General features: G+C 46.4%; 1 protein-coding gene across 3 annotated transcripts in view; it reads right to left on the reverse strand.

The window, feature by feature from the left end:
• Positions 1-16261, reverse strand: part of LOC134453046 (collagen alpha-1(XXIII) chain) — a 35559-nt gene extending 19298 nt beyond the window's left edge. For 2 of the 3 annotated variants that reach the window (XR_010035541.1, XM_063203812.1), the window contains exons 1-6: positions 15475-16261; positions 7921-7947; positions 7574-7600; positions 3572-3598; positions 3275-3301; positions 447-518 (exon numbers count right to left, since the gene is read on the reverse strand). Coding sequence is in view for 2 of the 3 variants with exons in the window: in XM_063203812.1 (XP_063059882.1) it covers positions 447-518; positions 3275-3301; positions 3572-3598; positions 7574-7600; positions 7921-7935 (168 nt within the window). In the remaining variant the exon portion in view is untranslated. Of the gene's footprint in view, positions 1-446; positions 519-1040; positions 1101-3274; positions 3302-3571; positions 3599-7573; positions 7601-7920; positions 7948-15474 lie in introns of all 3 variants that reach the window. The other variant, XM_063203813.1, reaches the window with a different exon arrangement.
• Positions 16262-20000: the final 3739 nt, after the last annotated feature.

The following is a 20000-nucleotide window of genomic DNA, read 5'->3' on the forward strand; positions in this document are numbered from 1 at the left end:
ATGAGAGAGGGGTTTAAACGTTCCCTCTCGGTTTTTAATTGGAAACAGCCAGGGGTCCAAATAGAGCAAAAAAGAGAAAATTTTATAAAAAGGCCTAATAGCAGAGAGTACAGGGGCCAGTTTAGTGAACACATGCAAAAGTTGAGCAGAATAGAGTTGGGGAGAGTGAGAGAGCAAGAGCAAGAGAGAGAGAGAGAGAGAGAGAGAGAGAGAGAGAGAGAATGAGAACGAGAACAAGAACAAGAACGAGAACAAGAACAAGAACAAGAATGAAAGAAGCGAGAGAGAGAGAGAGAGAGAGAGAGAGAGAGAGAGAGAGAGAGAAGAGAAGAGAAGAGAAGAGAAGAGAAGAGAAGAGAGACAGACACAGAGAAAAGAGGGAAAGAAGGAAAGAGAGATACTGTAAGACCAGAGCCAAAGGCATGCAAGAAAAAGGCGCGCTCTACCTTCAAAAGGCGCCTTGGAAAAGCATGCTGGTCAGCTGAAAGAAAGCTGTGGTCATGTCGAGGGAAGACCATCTAGACCCGAGCAGCAGAAAGAACAGAACAGAAACACAGAGAGAGAGAGAGAGAGAGGAAGAGAGAGAGGGAAAAGACAGGGAGGAAATGGATAGAGAAAATAAGAAAAAAACAGAGTCTGACAACAAAAGGAGCTCTAATGGAAAGAGGACAGTTGTGACTGACAAAGCATTTCTCTCACAACCAGAGAGAAAAGCATAAGAGCATCTGAGAGCAAAAGGAACAGCCTGAAATGAAGAAAAAAAAGAATGGACAGATGAAAAAGAGACGAGAGGAGGCGACAGGAGGCGAGATGAGACGAGACGAGATGAGAAGGCTGCCGAACCCCATCAAAGACCTGGAAACCAGAAAGGCAAGAGAATGCAGTGGAGTAGAGGAGAGTAGGCAGCATGGACCCCGGCGCAGAGCTCTCACAGCAGCCCACAGAGGGAGTGTGGGTGTGTGATCGTGAGAGTTGGGGTGTGTGTGGAGGGTGTGGAGGGTGTGGAGGGTGTGGGGTGTGAGGGCAGATGGAGAACAAACCTTCACTGTAAGAATCTGATTACTGAGGAGACCCGCTGAGCTGGCATATGCAGGGGGGCCCTGTGAATATAAGGGTGGAAGGGTGGAGGCAGCGAGAGTGATGGATAGATAGATAGATAGATAGATAGATAGATAGATAGATAGATAGATAGATAGATAGATAGATAGATAGATAGATAGATAGATAGATAGATAGATAGATAGATGTGGGCCAAAGAAAGCCAAAAAGGTATAGTACAGAATAGAGAAATCAAAAACCAGAGAAAGCAGAGGGTAGGGAGAGAAATAGTTTGTTACACAAAGTTATACAAAGGTGTGGGCGAATGTTTTGGTGGCTGTGGTGTGGTGAGGGCCAGGCATCGTGTGGGAGGTCAAAAAAATGTGACAATCTGAATATCTTTCGGCTCAGCGCGACTCTTCTTTCGGAGCTGGGGCAGGCTAAATTGCGGAGCTGACCACTCTAAATGTCATAACAGCCCGGGTCGGCAGATACTATACCACCCTTTCCTCTGCGACGGCGACTGAAATAACTCCGAGGGCGGAGGAAGAGACGCATAATGGCCATGAGGTTCGCATTGGGCCTGTGGTTTTCGAGAGGATCGCTGCGGTCGCTGAGAGTAAAATCACATTTTCCCCGGAGTGATTTTTCTTTTCTTGCGCTCTTCCCACAGCGACACCGCCTCTTTGGAGCGCAGTTCAACAACAGTGACGATCAAACCCAGATCGAGATCGCTGTATATCCTTTAACGCCATGTTACGGACCTGGCGCAACTCAGACATGTGTGTCCCCTTCTTCCCTCACTCAACATTCCCCTACCATTACGTTAATGGTTTGGTATTGAAACGATAAATAAAAAAGAGAGGCAAAAACCCAGTTCGGGGCCGAGAAACAAATAAACAAAAGAAAATAAAAAGCTGTTTTAAAGTCTTGACCGAGGTTCGCCCGTGGCGATGGCGTGTCAGCACTGACAGTAATGGATGGCATGGAGGAGGTTGCGGGCCAACCCCGGGCCGCGCTTAATTCGCTCCATTCAAGGGTGCAGGGGGTCAAGTACAGACGAAAAGGGCCACGGGCCCACCTGTTAAGTACTCTTGGGTTACACAACAATTTGCCATCTGCGAGGAGGAAAAAAAAAATACTCTGTCCGAGTTACTTAGGCTTTTTTTGGAGGGAAAATGAAAGAAGAAAACTCTAACTGCTTTCATTGACTTCTGGCTAGTGTACGTTGCAAGGTTCATCCCAAAGAACTTTCAAGTCGTTCCAGGAACTTCCTCCAACTTACTGTTGAAAATAACATTTCACAGGGGGCTAACTTTCTTTTATTGCCAAGCCCTCTGTGTTGTCCTGTGCTGTGCTGTGCATTCGTGCCTTGTGACATTAAACGAGATGTCTTGTTTTTTCTTCTACTTCGGTGCACGGACTCAATCGTATTGTTTAATGACTCCGGGACAATTTCCATCATCAGTGGAAATATCACGGACAATGTGTGCGATGCAAAAAAGTATTCAAAAGCATTCTTCGACGTAATCACTTTAAGAGGTGGCCTAGGCCAGCAGCAACTGTTTCTAATAGAGCCAATTTGCCTGGTGGCTGATGCAGACTCCAGGTCAGTACCATTAAAACAGGCTAAATGGGCAGGGCTCTATGGAGCGGCTATGGATGTTATAAATAGAAAAAAACAGCGCGGGTCTCCTTTTGGCCACATTCCTGATTGGACACGGACTATGTGTTCCCCCCCGTGGGGATCTGATAGATGGATGGATGATGGATGGATGGATGGACATGGAAAGAGAGAGAGAGGGAAGAAGGGAGGGAGGGAGTGGTTTCGGGCTGATGGAGGGACACTGGAGCAGGGAAACGGTCAGCCACAAACCAAGAATGACCACGGCATCCCACTCCAACACACACACACACACATACACACTGCACACATAGACATACAAACGCTTGTACACATGCTTGCACACACGCACACATGCACGCACACACACACGCACACACACACACACACACACACACACACACACACACACTTCACCCCCTGCGGTACCTAAGTGTGGGTGGTATTATAACATAAAACCCCATCTGATTCAATTGATGAATGAATTATTGACCAATGATATCCACAGACTCCATGCAGACAGAGTGACTAGAGTAACGGATGTGAACACATCTCTGCAGAGCTCTAATGGGACTCGGGTTCGGTTCAGTGTGTACTGTGCACTGTACTCACTCTGGGTCCGATGTCTCCCCGGTCACCCTGGGAACAAGAAGCGAAAGAGAAAAGAGAAAAGAGGGAAAGAGGAAAAGAAAAAAAAAGACAGTTTTGGCCAATCGTATTTGACACAGGCACCACACGAATGACATCTAATTCGATCCCCTGTTCTTAAGAGAGGCCATTGTTTCCAGCATGCCTGTAATGTCGATGGGGTCTGTTCTTCATTATGCCAAAACATTTATTACGGGGGGCTTTTTTACGGCGTGGTGGTGTACTGTACGTTAATGCACATGGACAGATTTCATAACGTACCTTTTCTCCTTTTATCCCTGGCAATCCCTGGCAACATAGAGGAAATAAACAGAGAGGTTGGATCAGAAGCCAGACACGCATGAACGGATAAAAATCTTGAAGCACCCCAAACCCCTCACCACACCTCCAACCCCCTCCTCCCTTCCCAAGTGCTCCCACCCACTCATCAACCCTACCCGGCCTCCCAAAAAAGAAAAAAGTCCTTTTGTTTTCCAAAAGAACACTTTCATGCTCCTGATTCTTCAAAAAGGCACAGTTTTCACGGTCCTTTTTAAAAATTAGCATGTGGGCTGGACAAGTTGCTATTTTTGTTGTTATTATGTCCCATATACTTGTTTCTACTTGCTCCAAACTCCCACTAACACAAATCAAGGCCAGGAAGGAAAAGGTCAGGGTATGGCAAGGCCTGGCATGGGGGGCTGCTGTTTGATGGTGTGATCATCATCACTAGGGTTGTGGGTGTGCTCTGAATGTCACGCCAAACGAGTCTGGCTTTTTTGTGTGGTGTAGACTAGAGAGAGTGCACGTTTGACGTCCAGGGGGCCCAAGATCAGAGCCGGGTGGGGCAGCTCACTTCCACTTCTCTTCACGGGCGTTCTCCTTTGTAGTGCTCTGGTACTGTAGGTGTTCCAACTCTGTGAACATTTAGGGTGTAGGCACATTCAACGAGGAGGGGGGGATGGGGCAGAATTGGGTTCTCATTACATTGTATGTGTTGGTTGGAGGGGTCCTTTTAGCTGACTTTGTCCTGGGCCCTGCCGAAGCTAGTACCAGCAGCCCTGCTTATAAGATCTTGCTGCGGTTCACATTGCTGATTAGGATGAAATCCGGTGAAGTTGCAGCATCCCCCAGTGTGATGCCGTACGGGTGTGGGTGTGGTTCAGACGTGTGATGTGTGGTGATAGAGCTAACGTCCATCTGCTGATACCGTCTTTGAAAATGAGCGCACGTACGGCGCACAACCCCTCTTTACAGCCCCTCTGATAGAGCACCGACATATGGACGGCATTTAAAAATGTTTCAAGATTTGAACGCCGGTGCTGTTTCAGGTTCCGATCAACTCAGACTCTTACTCTTTTGCAGGCCCAACCCAACCCCATCTCTAATGCATTTCCCCCATGTGTGAACTAAAGCCCCCTCTCCTAAAGCCCCAGCCCCTTCCTTATATGCTTAAGATTACTAAAAGTCATGGGGAGAGATCTCTTACATAGCACCCACACAGGACGCGCTAATAGAATGATTTAACACAAACTTTAAAAAACGCGGAGGTGCCACCGGCTGTGAGGAGTTCTGACTCTGACTGCATGTCTGTCAGATGTCAGTCGAAAAAAGAAAAAAAAAACTGTGAACTCTTTAACAGGCATGCCCAAACCTTACATTCCATCTGGCACCGATAAAAAAAGTTCGCCAACATGTTAAGCAAAAGTGTCTTTCGGTTGCTGCTATAGTCTGCCGTGTCGTGCCGCTGAGGCTTTTGTTACATTTTTGGCCCAGGCTAACGCAACTTCCATCCAGCTGTACATACCCTTAAGGGCGTGATGGACGTGACACGTGCTGTATGTTTCCCTGATCCTCTCATTGACCGCGCATTATTGAATTAATTGGAAGCCGACACAATATCTAAGTTGCTGCCCAAAGAAAATCACCTCGAGACATTGTTGCAGTCTGTGAGCTTATGGGATAAGTGGGACTGAATTCAGAGCACGTCTAGCGAAAAGGAGCGAAAGCAGGTTTTTTCTTCTTAGAGGCTACACAAGCGACTACGGAACGGGAACATGACTGGTTTTCACAGGCTTGGAGTGATTATAACCTGTTTATTAGCTTCTTCTGGTCTCGATGTGTAAACCCCTTGCTGCTAATGTGATGGCTTTTTAAAGAGTCTCTTTTCCAAGCCTGACACACTTCATTTATTTTAGTATGTGTGTGCGTGTGTTTTGTGTGTGTGTGTGTGTGTGTGTGTGTGTGTGTGTGTGTGTGTGTGTGTGTGTGTGTGTGTGTGTGTGTGTGTGTGTGTGTGTGTGTGTGTGTGTGTGTGTGTGTGTGTGTGTGTGTGTGTGTGTGTGTGTTCTATATGTGTCTGTGTGCGCACGTTGGTCTGTGTATGTGTCACTTTCCACCATTCAAACAAGCCCCACTCTCTGTGGCCCCCGAGACATAAACACACGCGTGCGACGAGAGAGGGAGAGCGAGATTAATCTTAGGGGAGTAGATTACATTTGCAGGCACTGAGAGGATTCAACAGAGCGACCTAAGACACTCACACAAACACACGCACGCCAATATACTGACGCGTGCACACACACACACACACATACAGACATACATACGCACCCACACACACATAGACACACACACACACACACACACACACACACACACACACACACACACACACACACACACACACACACACACACACACACACACACACACACATACACAAACGCACACACATACATACAGTACACACACAAGACAGACAGACAGACAGACAGACAGACAGACACACACACACACACACACACACACACACACACACACACACACACACACACACACACACACACACACACACACGCACACACACACAGACACACACGCACACACAGCCTCCGATGCTGATGATGTGTGCTCTGGCGGGCGGTAGGCTGTGGCCAAGCGAGCAGCTTATCACTGCGTTAGAGTGCTAACTCGAAAATCACTCTTCTCTTTAGCGGTTTGGGAAGGCTCCATGTCGCACTGATGCCCCGTGTCCAGATAGATTCCGGATAAAGCCGTGACTGCGTGCGATTCGGACCAGGGTGGTTTTGAGAATCTTGTTGAGCAATCATGCAATTTTGTGTAACTGACTGCACGCATCAGTGAAGGATAGAAATGCACTTGTTTGGTCAGCAGATGGCTGTTTTTATGGGGAGATGGCTGTGCATGATTTATGTGTTTCTATGAGCGTCTGTGAAGATTCAAAATCATTTAGGGTCATAGTCAGGGTTCTAAATGTACTTTTCACCACCAGACAAAATGGCTAGAACTACAGATTTATCTTACTGGCCAAATGCACACTCACCAATGGGTCAAAGTGGCTGGTAAATCCTCTTTTCTACCAGGCAAAATGAAAATTTTCACCAGCATTTGGCTAATTGGCTGGTGTTAATTTAGAGGTGATAGTAGTGTGACGTTGTAGGCAACTGAAGTTGTTTGTGGAGCTCAAAGTGGTTTCACATTTCACTGACAATGTCCCAATGCATTTGAACTCTTTTGACTATTCTAGAAGTGTTTGACCTCTGTAGCATTCCACCCTGAAGCCTACCTGATGGCAACTCTATGCTCCAAAGCATGGTCAACTCCAACGTAAACGACACCATCAAAGTCTCTTTCATGTGACAAGGATACTCTATAACTAGTAGTCCATTCATGTTATGGTCTTCCATAGGTTTCAATTGTTCTGCTATAGAAATGCATATTCTTGACACCAAAGTCAAATGTGACTGACAAGGATCTCTACAACTGGTAGCCTGTTCATTTTCATGGTCTGTCATAGGTTTCAATCATTCTATTATGGAAATATATAAACATTCTAACTTGGGCATGTGGGCTCCCTGTGCTTTCTGGAAAGGCTGGAAACCACAACAGCGGTTGGGACATGGGCCTTTGCACTGCACCTCAGCCGTACATACATGTGCTCCTGGGAGAAAGGCACGTAAATAAATTCCCTTTTTCTTTTTGACATATTTGGAATTTCCCTTTCTGCCACAGATGAGTTGGTCAAACACACACACACACACACACGCACGCACACACATGTGGCTGTTTTTGCTTGCTTTCTACCCCACCATCTGTCTGAGGAACCATAATTCATTGTTTCACTGTAAACATTATAAAACGCTCTAAACATTTGTTTCATTGTGTTCCGTGATTGTGTTTACAGGAACTCGCCCATTGGAAAAAGCACTTAGGGAGCCGAGGATGGAGCCACTCAGGACAAAGGAGCAGAGGTCCACTTACCTGGTTTCCCTTTGTCCCAGGTAAACCCTAATCGAGAAAAAAAAACAGAAAAAAAAAACAAAGTGAGAGGGGTTTTTGACGTTTGGACAAGAGCACACCAAAAATATAAACACGAGCATGGAATTTCACGCTTCGGGCTCTGAGTTCTGTGACCCACAGGCCGGGGTAAAAGAAAAGAAAAGAAAAGAAAAGAAAAAAAGCGTCGCCGTCATGACACGTATATCTTTCAGCCGTGGCTGACCGAGCTGACCGAGTCGCCGGCAGAAACAAACTCCTACATTATGTGCTGCTTAACACTTTATTCTGTGCCGTAATCTGACAGTGTGATGACAGATGGGGATACTCACTGGCTTCCCGTCCATGCCGAGGGGGCCCTGGATGGAGAGAGAGAGGGAGAGAGAGAGAGAGAGAGGGAGACAGAGAAAGAGAGAGAGAGAGAGAGAGAGAGAGAGAGAGAGAGAGAGAGAGAGAGAACAGAGCAGAGAGAGAGAGATAGATAGAGAGAGGGAGTGAGAATGAGTGAGAGAGAGAGAGAGAGAAAGAAAGAAAGAGCGAGAGAGTGAGAGAGAGAGGAAGAAAAAAACCAGAAAGAAAGAAGGTATCAAGGACACGCGCGTTATGACAGGCAAGTCCAGAGGAGCAAGGCATGCACGTCTCTTGGGAGACTCTGTTGCATACCCCCCCCCCCCTCAAAACCCCTCGATGCCCGACCAAAGCCCCGCCAACCCCTCTTCTGAAAGGTCATCTAAGAACACTCACATCTGTGCACTGTCAGAGGAGCCCAGGCCGCAGGGCCATGTTCCCACACTGATAGGACCCAGGCAAGAGGAGCTTCAGATTGCACTACTTAAGGGATTACTTTACTTAACAGAGTCCCTTCCACCATCAACGACCCTTACCAATGCCGCCCTTTGACTTCAGTGCATGTGCATCTCTCTGTGTGTGTGTGTGTGTGTGTGTGTGTGTGTGTGTGTGTGTGTGTGTGTGTGTGTGTGTGTGTGTGTGTGTGTGTGTGTGTGTGTGTGTGTGTGTTTGTTAGTGTGTGTGTGTGTGTGTGTGTGTGTGTGTGTGTGTGTGTGTGTGTGTTTGTTAGTGTGTGTGTGTGTGTGTTTGTTAGTGTGTGTGTGTGTGTATGTGTGTGTGTGTGTGTGCGTGTGTGTGTGCGTGTGTGTGTGTGTGTGTGTATGTGTGTGTGTGTGTGTGTGTGTGTGTGTGTGTGTGTGTGTGTGTGTGTGTGTGTGTGTGTGTGTGTGTGTGTGTGTGTGTGTGTGTATACAGAACAAGTTAACGAAGTGCAAAGGATGTGAGTTGTAGAACCTGTGTGTGCGTGTGTGTGTGCATGTGTGTGTGTATAGAACAACTTAACGAAGTGCAAAGGATACGAGTCGTAGGATCCATGTGTGTGTGTGTGTGTACGTGCGTGTGTGTGTGTGTGTGTGTGTGTGTGTGTGTGTGTGTGTATGTGTGTGTGCGCATGGGTCTGTGTAAAAAGAACAAGGTAACGAAGTGCAGAGGATACGAGTCGTTGCACACACGTGTGTGAATGTGTGTGCACGTCTCGAGAGTGCGTTTGTGTCTTTGTGTATACAGAACAAGTTAACGAAGTGCAGAGGATGGCAGCCATTGAAGCCAAAGAGGACAGCGTGCATATGTCGGGGTTCTCTTTTTTGCTATCTCAGCACGTGTGTGTCTGTGACCCCGAGCCTAAACGGTGCTGTGATCAGGTAGCTGTCAGGGAGCTCACCGGGGCTCTGATCCCCTCGTAAGGGGGCCACCTGGAGATGAGATGCGGCCCAGATGTGGCTCTCTATGGCCCCCGTGTCTCTCTCTCCCGTGTGTGTGTGTGTGTGTGTGTGTGTGTGTGTGTGTGTGTGTGTGTGTGTGTGTGTGTGTGTGTGTGTGTGTGTGTGTGTGTGTGTGTGTGTGTGTGTGTGTGTGTGTGTGTGTGAGTGTGAACATGCATCTGTCTCAGTGTGTGTGCGCGCGCGTGTGTGTGCACGCGTGTGTGTGTGTGTGTGTGTGTGTGTGTGCACGCGTGTGTGTGTGTGTGTGTGTCTCAGTCTGTGTGTGTGTGTGTGTGTGTTTGTGTGTGTGTGTGTGTGTGTGTGTGTGTGTGTGTGTGTGTGTGTGTGCGTGTGTGTGTGCACATTCCTCTCAGTGTTTGTATGTGTGTGTGTGTGTGTGTGTGTGTGTGTGTGCGTGTGTGCATGCTTGTATGGAAGTACATGTCCACATGTGCGTGTGTCAGGGTGTGTGTGTGTGTGTGTTTACATTTCCCAGATCATATCATGTGGGAGCTGAATAGCTTTGGACAGCCTTGTTGACAACGACCACGCTGACCTGAAGCCCTGAGCCCCGAGGTCCTCTCTCTGCTCCTCTCTCTGACTGTCTCTCCTCTCTTTCTCGGCTTCTTACTTTCTCTGGCTCTCATGCTCTCTATCGTTTCTCCTCTACCTTTCCCTTTCTTGTTGTTTCCTGTCTCTCTCACTCTCTCTCTCTCCTCTATTTCTATCTCTCTCTGACTCTCTTGCTCTGTCTCTCTCCCCACTCTCCGTACTCTACCCTTCTCCTCTTCTCTTTCTCCCTTGCCCCCTCCCTCTCCGTCCCTCTCTTTGTCTCACCTCCCTAGCTCTTCTTCTCTCTCCTCTAGCCCGAGTTCTCTCTTATGCTCTTTCTTTCTCATTTGTCTTTCTTTCTCTAGTTCTCCCCCCCTCTCTCTGAGTGTCTGCTGTACGGATGCTGATGCCACTGTAACTACAGAAAGCACAGCTCCGAGAATCGCCTCAGTTCCCGTATCATCGCCTGCTTTGTGGCCAGGCTGCTCGCCATTAACAAGCACGTGTGTATGAGGGGGGCATACAGTGAACACTCCCCACAATAAATGCAGAACAACAAAAAGGAAATAGAGCACACATGTGGCCGCTTTCATATTCATAAGCCATATTGCACAGTGAGAAATTTGTTGATGAGGCTTAAGTATTTCCACCCGTAGAAGGAGTGGAGACTGACCAATGCATCTGTTCCCCAATATGGTCTTTTTTACAAACATCAGGGCGGTCCATGTCCATGGAAGGATGAGCACGAATCAAGCCATGATTGTACTCTTGGTACATCTGGTGTCTAAAAGGATGTTTTCGGGTCTACATGTTTTGTTTAGTCCAGAAAGAATTGTAGATCTGTTATGATTTTTTCCCAGTAATTTAACCATGTGACAAGATACAGAAATATTTATTTTTTCTTGTAATACAGTATAAATACATTATTTATTAATTATTTATTATATTAACCCATTGATGCCTGATGTTGCGTTGCGCAACATTGGCCCTGGCGCCTGGAGCTGCATTACGCAACATTCAGGCTCATGAGATTTGAAACAACTTTATTAAAAATCTCTGTTTGTTTGAAATGACTGAACACATTCTGATGAAAGATGAGGGTCTTAGCATTGAAATGCAACTTAGTGTGTATTTTTATGTGGTTCAGAAGCTGAGATTTTTAGGTTTTTATAGGCTGAGGACAGCTATTCTTAAAAAGGGCTCAGGCATTCAGCACCCTTTTTTGCAGGTGCCTTAGGCGTCAATGGGTTAATACAAGTATTTGTATTATAAGTAAAGTGTATTTCTTATACTTTCTAGTGCATATCTTCTAAAATGAGTAGTTTATATTAGCCTCCAAAACCGACAGCTCACATCAGCCATCGGCCACCAGCTGACCCTGAGATGAGCCTTGATCTCTTTTGACCTCTTTCTGTATTCACCTTCCTGTGCAGTGAGAAGCTACTGATTAGACTGCCCTTGCAACACCTGCCCTATGACCTGGGGTAGACCCTCGGGCAGATGGGCACACTGACCATCCGACCCACCATTCACTGCAAAGGACCCAACAGTGCTATGACATTATTGAGAGTGGTCAGTAACAGATGCAGACAGTTGTTCCCAAACTACCCAATATAGACCTCAGACCCCCGCTTAATCCTGTCCCACTTGTGTGAAAGCATACATTATATTTATGGTTATATACAATTTATGGTTATTTACAATTTCTCTCTGCAACCCCCCTGAAGTTCCTTATGCCTCTTTTCCACTGCCGATTTTCTGGTAGGCCTACAGCTCGACATAGCGCGATTCGGCCGCCACTTTTTGCTTTACAATTGAGCTGTGTCGTGCCTATTCGAAAAGCAAAAAGTTGCGGCTGAGTCACGCATTGTCGAGCTGTAGGCCCACCAGAAAACTGGCAGTGGAAAACAGGCATTAGTGACCTCCTAGGCCTCCCTACCCTCAGAATGGGAGATTAAAGTGGAAATGAAGCAGTGACCTAATATAGGGGTCTATAATACCAGTAAGATAAGCCAGCAAATATATATTTTTCTGAAGTCTGAAATTTAAGTCGTTAATAAAAAAATAAAGCATAAACACGTAACGTTTCTGTTAACGTTTCCAGCCAACAGCGGGTGACGTCACGCGAATGGTAGTCTCCTAATCTAATGCTGTTATGATAGTAGTGAATTAAACATTTGGGACTTGCGTGGCTGATTATGAGCTTATTTGCTTAACCCAAATGAAGCAAGAATACGTGTTTGGGTGGGACAGAACAAATATGAGGCATGAAGGCAGACAAGACATCCCATCACATGAACCACAGGTAATCAAGCAGCTTTTTTTTTGCTAAGGTGACAAGTCGCTAACACATTTTGGTATGAGCCAACATGATCACTATTCATAATCGTGCGATGTCGTGCAATGTTGCAGTTCCCTACCTTCATCTTCCGATGATTTCGCCAACATTTTCCAAGCACCTGACATCTCCGTGCCCACCTTTATCGATGTTATCCAGTCAACAATAATCCAAGGCAACGCTATTCCAGCCAGTTTGAGGATGCATCCGCGACTTAAATAACATGATAGTTTACTACAATAGATGCAGCTACTTTAAGCATGCCATAACTTAATGTAGGCCATGATAGTTTAACGTGTCATTTCCCGTGGCATCAACTTCAAATCCCCAAAGCTCCTCCAACTCCGAGAGCGAGACGAGAGAGGGGATGGGATAGCCACACACACAGGCTGCGTCCCATCCCTTCCCTTCACAAAGCTTTCCAAACTTCCGCCAATTTTGCAAGTTATTTTCTATTACTGAATTGAACCACACAGCCAACTTAAAGACATGGGCTTTCAGATTAGCGTCCAACAATGCAGGAAAAAGACGTCATTGGTGACGGTCTGTCACTACATACCTATGAGATCGAGCAGCCCCAGTCCTGACTCCTGTCCTATGGTGGATGCAATGGGTGGATGGCTGCAGCTATCCCACCATGCTCGTAGCAAAGGCTTTTTGACACAAAGTGATAATGACACTTGGCATTTCTCTTTCATCTGATAGTAGGTATATAACATAGAAAACCCATGGACAATGTAAAATGAACCCCTCGTCCTTCTTCAATTTTACTGCCACGATTAGAGTCAGTTAGCGCTGTAGTTAGCACACGCTAACGTTAAGTGAATGGAAGGCTACATTAGCCACCAAGTTCTACCATTCGCGTTACGTAGGCGGCGAACATGGCTGCGCCCTTGTGGCGAAACTCGGTAATAACATGTCATTTTTCAGCAAAACTACTTAAAAGTGCAGTTCAACGAACATCCATTCGTTTATGAAAATAAATAAGCCGCCAAAAAATGATAATAGTTGTCAGTGCTTCATTTCCACTTTAAGACATGATCATCACCATCATTAGTAACAGCAAGCTTGTAACAGAGGTTCTACACGAATGGGGTAGCCTCTTTGTGCAGATGGGGTCGCTGGCGGGCCTATTCACTATTTGCTGAAAATACTCAACTACATCATAACAACATTGCTATGCCAGTACAGAGAGCCTTAAGTAACAGATTAAGACATAGCAAATATGATTTTGGTGACAGTGAGGTTATAACATGGGCTCTGCGCTAAGGGGTTAAGGCTGCATGTGCTATGAGAGGCTGCTGCTGCTGCTGCTGATGAGCCCCTGATGAGTGCTCCCACCCCGTAGCCTATGGTCCGGGTTAAGCCCCACAGTCAGCCATCCTCATTAAACAGAGCAGCGGGGCCGCTGTCCACCGCAATCATGGTGCTGAAAGGTCCTCAAGACAGCTGACCCGCAAACGATATTCAGATGTGCAGGGGTTTTTTATGAGTTTTTGGGCTGTTTGTCAAAAGAGAAAAATAGGGCCCAACCAACCAACCAACAAAACATCGAACTTTTCCTTTCTGGGAAAAACACTGTTGATAGACTATGTTCTCTATTTTCTGTCTTTCTTTTTGGAGTTGAAAGATTTCGTCGAGTGTTGTTGTATATCTCTCTATGATACATATGAGGTCGACCCAGCAGGGCCACCTGTTCTTTCTCGGCTCACTCTCTGTCCAGATTTGTTTATTTTCCGAAACTAAACACTTGCGCTTTCGGGCTCAGTGAATTGCGCGGCTTCGTTTCGGTAACGCAGCGGCGGATTCGGGTCGTCAAGCGACCCCTGTCAAAAGCGCCGCAGTCAGTGCGCCAGTGAATGATTCCAAACCGGCCTTAATGCCTGACATAAACACAGGCCCCGTGGGCAGCGAGAGAGCGTACGAGAGAGAGAGAGAGACAGAGAGAGAGAGAGAGAGAGAGAGAGAGAGAGAGAGAGAGAGAGAGAGAGAGAGAGAGAGAGAAAGAGAGAGAAAAGCAATGGAGAGTGCACATAGAGACGGACTGCTCCCTATAACACACCGAGAGAGCGCGAGAGATGGATGGAGTGTTTTGCCGATCGCTGTGAAGGTAACTGGAAGTCCGTCGAGGCCCCAACATGTGGCTCGGGCTGCGGCCTTCCAACCAGCTCTCCGACTTTTGCGCTCGGTTGTTATTATTGGACCCACTTCACAGACGTTTGCATTTCCCTGTTGATCTTACAGCAGCACGGGGCCTGCCAAGCCATGCAACCCCCCCACCCCCACCCCCCTCCTCCTCCTTTGCATCTGGACCCAGTTGTCTTGCGAGGGCCTGGCTATATTCTTTGAGTAGTCCCTTTACGTTTAGCTTTTATGATACAGTGCGGTGGGCGGATGTGGGGTGGGGTGTGGTGGGTTGGAGTGGGATTACGTAGCAGCTCATTCACGATAAGGGGCCGTAATGCAGATGCAAAGGTTTGCAGGAACCCAACTGCACTGCTGATGGGAAGCATGCGGCGTCCATACTGATGTAGCCCCACTTAATTATGCACCCCTTTAAGATGTAGCTGATAAATGCTCTAAAGGTTTGCAAATTCACACATCATAAAAGCAGCAATTTTCCTTTCATCAGGCAGATAAATGACTGCACATTAAAATGATGTACTACTTTAAATGTTGATCGTTAAAAAAAGGATAACCTCTGTCTTCACAGATGCTGGCTGAATTGCAACCGTGCACGTGCTGAGAGTGTGCGTAGTACTATAGTGGTAATGTGTCCATCATTGAAACAAGAGGCTCTTTGAAGTTGTTGTTCTGTTTGGAGCCACCAGGTGCTGCTCTGTTGCAGCACTGCTCGAGGACTCTGGCTCACACGCAGGGTTGCCAAATTGGATGGTTTCCTACCCAATTGGGCTGTTTAGGATGACCATCTTTGGGTTTAAAAAAAACATACTTTGCAGATTTTATGTAGAAGTATGACCATACAAATCAGCAGAATTTAGTTCAAATTGGGGTGAATTTGATGCCTCAATGCCTGCGTTTTTTAGGCATTTATTGGGCTGGAAATCTCATGCACATCTGGCAACCCTCAGCACTAGAATAGAATAGACTGATGCCAGCTACAGTACTGAAGCCAGCCCAGACCCTTTTTTGACAGAGAAGAACAGATGTGAAGAAGAGAGCAACTCTTTAATTAAAGAAGCAACAATGAATGAAATGCACATTACCGGATAGCCGTCTCGTCCTGGCGTGCCCTGTTGGGATTAAAGGGATAAAAACAAAAACAAACACAACACAAAACCCAGGGATTAGGATTAAGTCACACAAGGATTACTTTTGATATTTGCTTTCATAAACATGAGACAATGGCATTGCAGAAGAGAAGGGGGGGATGGATGGATGGATGGTGTTTCCGAATGTGTATTTCACAGTAATTTAAAAAACAATACACAGTTTAAACTCCTGTCTACACAAGTCAATCGTCTGGTTATCGTGCATTTCTATTCGCTTGAACTCCCGACTGGCCCTGCGCTAAGTCATCCTTGAAACCTCAAACCTCGTCAGCCAAGCCAAAAGTGTTGGGAGGCCAGGCTGCATGCGAAGATATTCTCCGCACAATAATGTGTCTGACTCTGCGCCTCTTAGCATCTGTGCACACATATCTTTGCCTGTCTGTGTCTGCGTATATCTTTGTTTTCATCGAGATGTGACATTGCATCTGCGAAAGCCAAAAGTGTTGGGAGGCAGGCTTTCATGCGAAGATATTCTCCGCGCAATGTGTCTGACTCTGAGCCTCGCAGCGTCTGTGCACACATATCTTTGAATGTCTGTGTCTGCGTATATCTTTGTTTTCATCGTGATGTGACACTGCATCTGCGAAAGCCATAACGCGCTGGCCGACGATGTAGCGATTCTGCCCTCTGCGGTGTCATAAAGTTCCCAGTGGCTGCGAATAGCAACATTTATGAAGGACAGAGACATCTGTGTCTCAAAGTCAAAATCTACGACTGCGGCCTCAACCCCCCCCTAGCCACCTCCCTCTCCTCACCCCCCTCCAAAACTCCAATTCTCTCTGTCTCTCTCTCTGTCTCTCTCTGTCTCTGTCTCTCTCTCTCTGTCTCTCTCTGTCTCTGTCTCTCTCTCTCTAGTTCTCTGTCCCTCCCTTCATCCTTCTCTCTGTCCTGCTGATGCCTCTATTTTGTAACTCTTTCATCCGCTGTTCTCATAAAAGCAACACATAATCAATTCCAAAAGCCGGCGTGAATGATAGAACTCTTGTCTCAACGTGGCCAAGGTCTGCTACGCCATATTTTTTTATGTCATAAGGTGCCAATAGCCAAGGCCGCGTGCAGCTCTAACCAATTGACACCTGGTCCAAGGACACCGCCAGGAATGTTTTTACTTCAAATCTCCCAGACTTTAGCCGTGGGCGTTTTCTTACACACGTGCACACACACATATACACGCACCCACACATTAACACACATGAATACACAACACACACAGGTATGCAAGCATGCATATGTGCGGGCACACACGTGCACACACACACACACACACACACACACACACACACACACACACACACACACACACACACACACACACACACACACACACACACACGCACACGCACACGCACGCGCACACGCACACGCACACGCACACGCACACGCACACGCACACACACACATCTGGAGCATGTGGGAATCGCAGAGTGTATTTTCACGGCAGATTTGGATCAATGTGGCGTCAACAAGAAAACACATCAGTTCCCACTCAGTGTCATTTTATTGGACACTTTCTTCTTTTGTGTGTGTGAAAAAAAGTACAAACTCTATCAGTTGCATATTTTTTTCCATGGCAGCCACATCAGATTAGGCAATCGTGGTCACTAAAACAGAGACTCTAACAGAGACTTTGTTGGAAAAGGCATGGTGGTGGGTTGACGCAGGCACGTCCCATACCATACCCCCCTCTGTGGTTCTCAAAGCACCACAGGCCACAGAGGATGCACAGTATCAATAACACAAAACAAACAAAAAGCACTTTTTTGTACGTTACCAAGACGACTCAAAAGACATGGTACTCACAGGAGTTCCTGAAACACACAGAAAAAAAACAGAAACACAATAAAGACATGGATAGGTTGGATACATTCTGTGGCGATGCGTATAGCCACGGTGGAAAACTAAAATCACAAGGCATTAAATCTAAACTGCATGCTGTCTTTGCAACTGCTGAGGGCTGTAAATTTCTCCAAAAGGTTGAGTTAGTCTACAGTACAGTGCATGATATATGACTAGTGTGGTCTGAACAGGAACAATCTACACAGCAAATGACTACACGCCACTAATGGTTTCCATAAACACAGAAATGGACAAAAGAGAGAATAATCGAATTACTTGGACTTTTTTGGACGTATAACTAGATCAACTGGACAGATATTAAGTATGTTTATGTAAGGAGTTATGCAGGTTATAATAATTATGCCTGAGAGTTGATTGAATGAATTAAAGCATGGCGAGTATTTATGAACCATGACGTCATGGTGTTATTAGATTTCAGGTCTTCATTAGGAGAAGGGGATCACACATAGACACATACTTATACATACACACGAGTACACACGAGAGAGAGTGAGAGAGAGAGAGAGAGAGAGAGAGAGAGAGAGAGAGAGAGAGAGAGAGAGAGAGAGAGAGAGAGAGAGAGAGAGAGCAATGGTACACACAGGCAGGCTGACATGTGCAGGCTTACAGACACAGACACAGACACAGACACAGAAACAGACACACACACACACACACACACACACACACACACACACACACACACACACACACACACACACACACACACACACACACACACACACACACATACACATACACACACACACACACACATCTGGAAAGGCCATTTGAACCATTGCTATGGTAACAGAGGCTGCTGTACAGAATACTAGGATATATGATGATTGGCTGAAAGACAATTGTTCATGTAAATACATACTGTACGCACGCCAACATCCTCGTTACCCCGATTTATCTTCTTTTACAGTGCCAGCATTTTCCTACCAGTAACCTTCCTTTTCCACCAGTAACCTCCCTATCTTTATTGCTGATACTTGCATTACTCACTGTATTTTACTCTGTGTGGGTGTGCATGCGTGCGTGCGTGCGTGCGTGCGTGCGTGCGTGCGTGCGTGCGTGCGTGCGTGCGTGCGTGCGTGTGCATGCAGTATGTAGTAGGCTGTATGTTTGAGTCTAAATTGCACGTTTGGAATCTGATGAAACGCAAATGTAATCCTCTGTGTAATGACAGCTGCATAGTGAATTGAACAATAAAGTACACTTTGACTTTGACTCTGATTTCACCTCAGCATCAGCCCCCCTTTTGGACCCCTCACAGTAGTACATACATAGTACGCATCTGGCCTTAAAATACTCCAAACGTCTGACAATGGCTAACGTCAAAAAAGAAAGAGCAGCCTAACCTGACCACCTGGGGATCTGTAAACGCACTCTGGCTTTGCTCAGTTCCCTGCCAAAATCTTCCACACGCTGCTCTCTGGAAGTATGTTTCAACCCCACTCCTCCAACATCTACGTATGACTTCATAAACACTCTATAGTGAGTGGAGCAGCGAGGCCACAGCGAGGCCGCTGTGTGTTCTGTGAAATCTCTAGAGGTACAGTCAGGGCTGGATTAATGCACAGGCTAGATATGGCTGCAGCCTACTAGGCCAAAAGTGAAACATTGCAGAATTGTGACAAGTGTTGAGTACTGTTGGTAGACATTTAGTCCTTGATTCCTAGCTCGTAATTTTGACACTGTTGATGCAAATTCGTCACAAAATTTGCCTTCCGTGGGGGCCTCACCACAACCTGTAACCTAGGGGCCCCAGGCCATCTTAATCCGGCCCTGGGTACAGTTACAGCCCTAGCCCCGGTGTCAGAGATAGTAAGACTACCATATGTTCTTGGATTCTCTCTGCCGGTGTCGTGTCAATATGAGCTACCTGTGGGGCCGCTTACAGCTTTGGCTGGGCCCAGGACAATATCTTGTTATAGGGTTGCTTCCTCTCAAATCATACAATCAGAGAGAGTAGAGAGAGAGAGGTTCCATTGGCCCATTGTTTCCTGGTTCTATTATTGCAAGGGGGAGGGGGGAAATCCCCCTTTAGGCAGACCTAGGCAGACCTAAGGACTGTTCTATTCAATGCTAGGAGCATTGTGACACCTGCCCTTTTAGGCAGACCGGAACCTGGTCGCATTAGGTGCCCATAGATACCTATTATGTTGGCATCTCTATATACTTAAAGAATCTCTGGTACAATGTAATGATGAGGACCCAATTCTGCCCCACTCCCACCTCTCCCTGGCCCTGGCACAACTGATCTGTTGTTTTAATCAAAACTCAAATCTCTTCTAAAAAAAAATATCAGTTATGTTATTAGTTGAATGTACACATGTTTTAAGATGAGGGTATTAGCTTTTAAATGTACTTAGAGGCTAAAATATTTCGGTTTTTATGAGCTGTGACAGTGGCTTTCCCTAAAAATGGCTTAGGCATGTAGCAGGCGTTTTTGCAGGCGCTTTAGGCCTTTCAATGGGTTAAGGTTAGGGCTATTTTAGCAGCCTATTGCTGCTCTTGGGATTTTCTATTTTTGGCAAAGAACGGCCCACAATTTAGGGCCATCCAAAAAATGGCCGGGCTATGTTGTCCGGCCCTGAGCTCATTTCGACAGAGCT

The sequence above is a fragment of the Engraulis encrasicolus genome, chromosome 7, assembly GCF_034702125.1.
Source record: "Engraulis encrasicolus isolate BLACKSEA-1 chromosome 7, IST_EnEncr_1.0, whole genome shotgun sequence".
Lineage (NCBI taxonomy): Eukaryota > Metazoa > Chordata > Actinopteri > Clupeiformes > Engraulidae > Engraulis > Engraulis encrasicolus.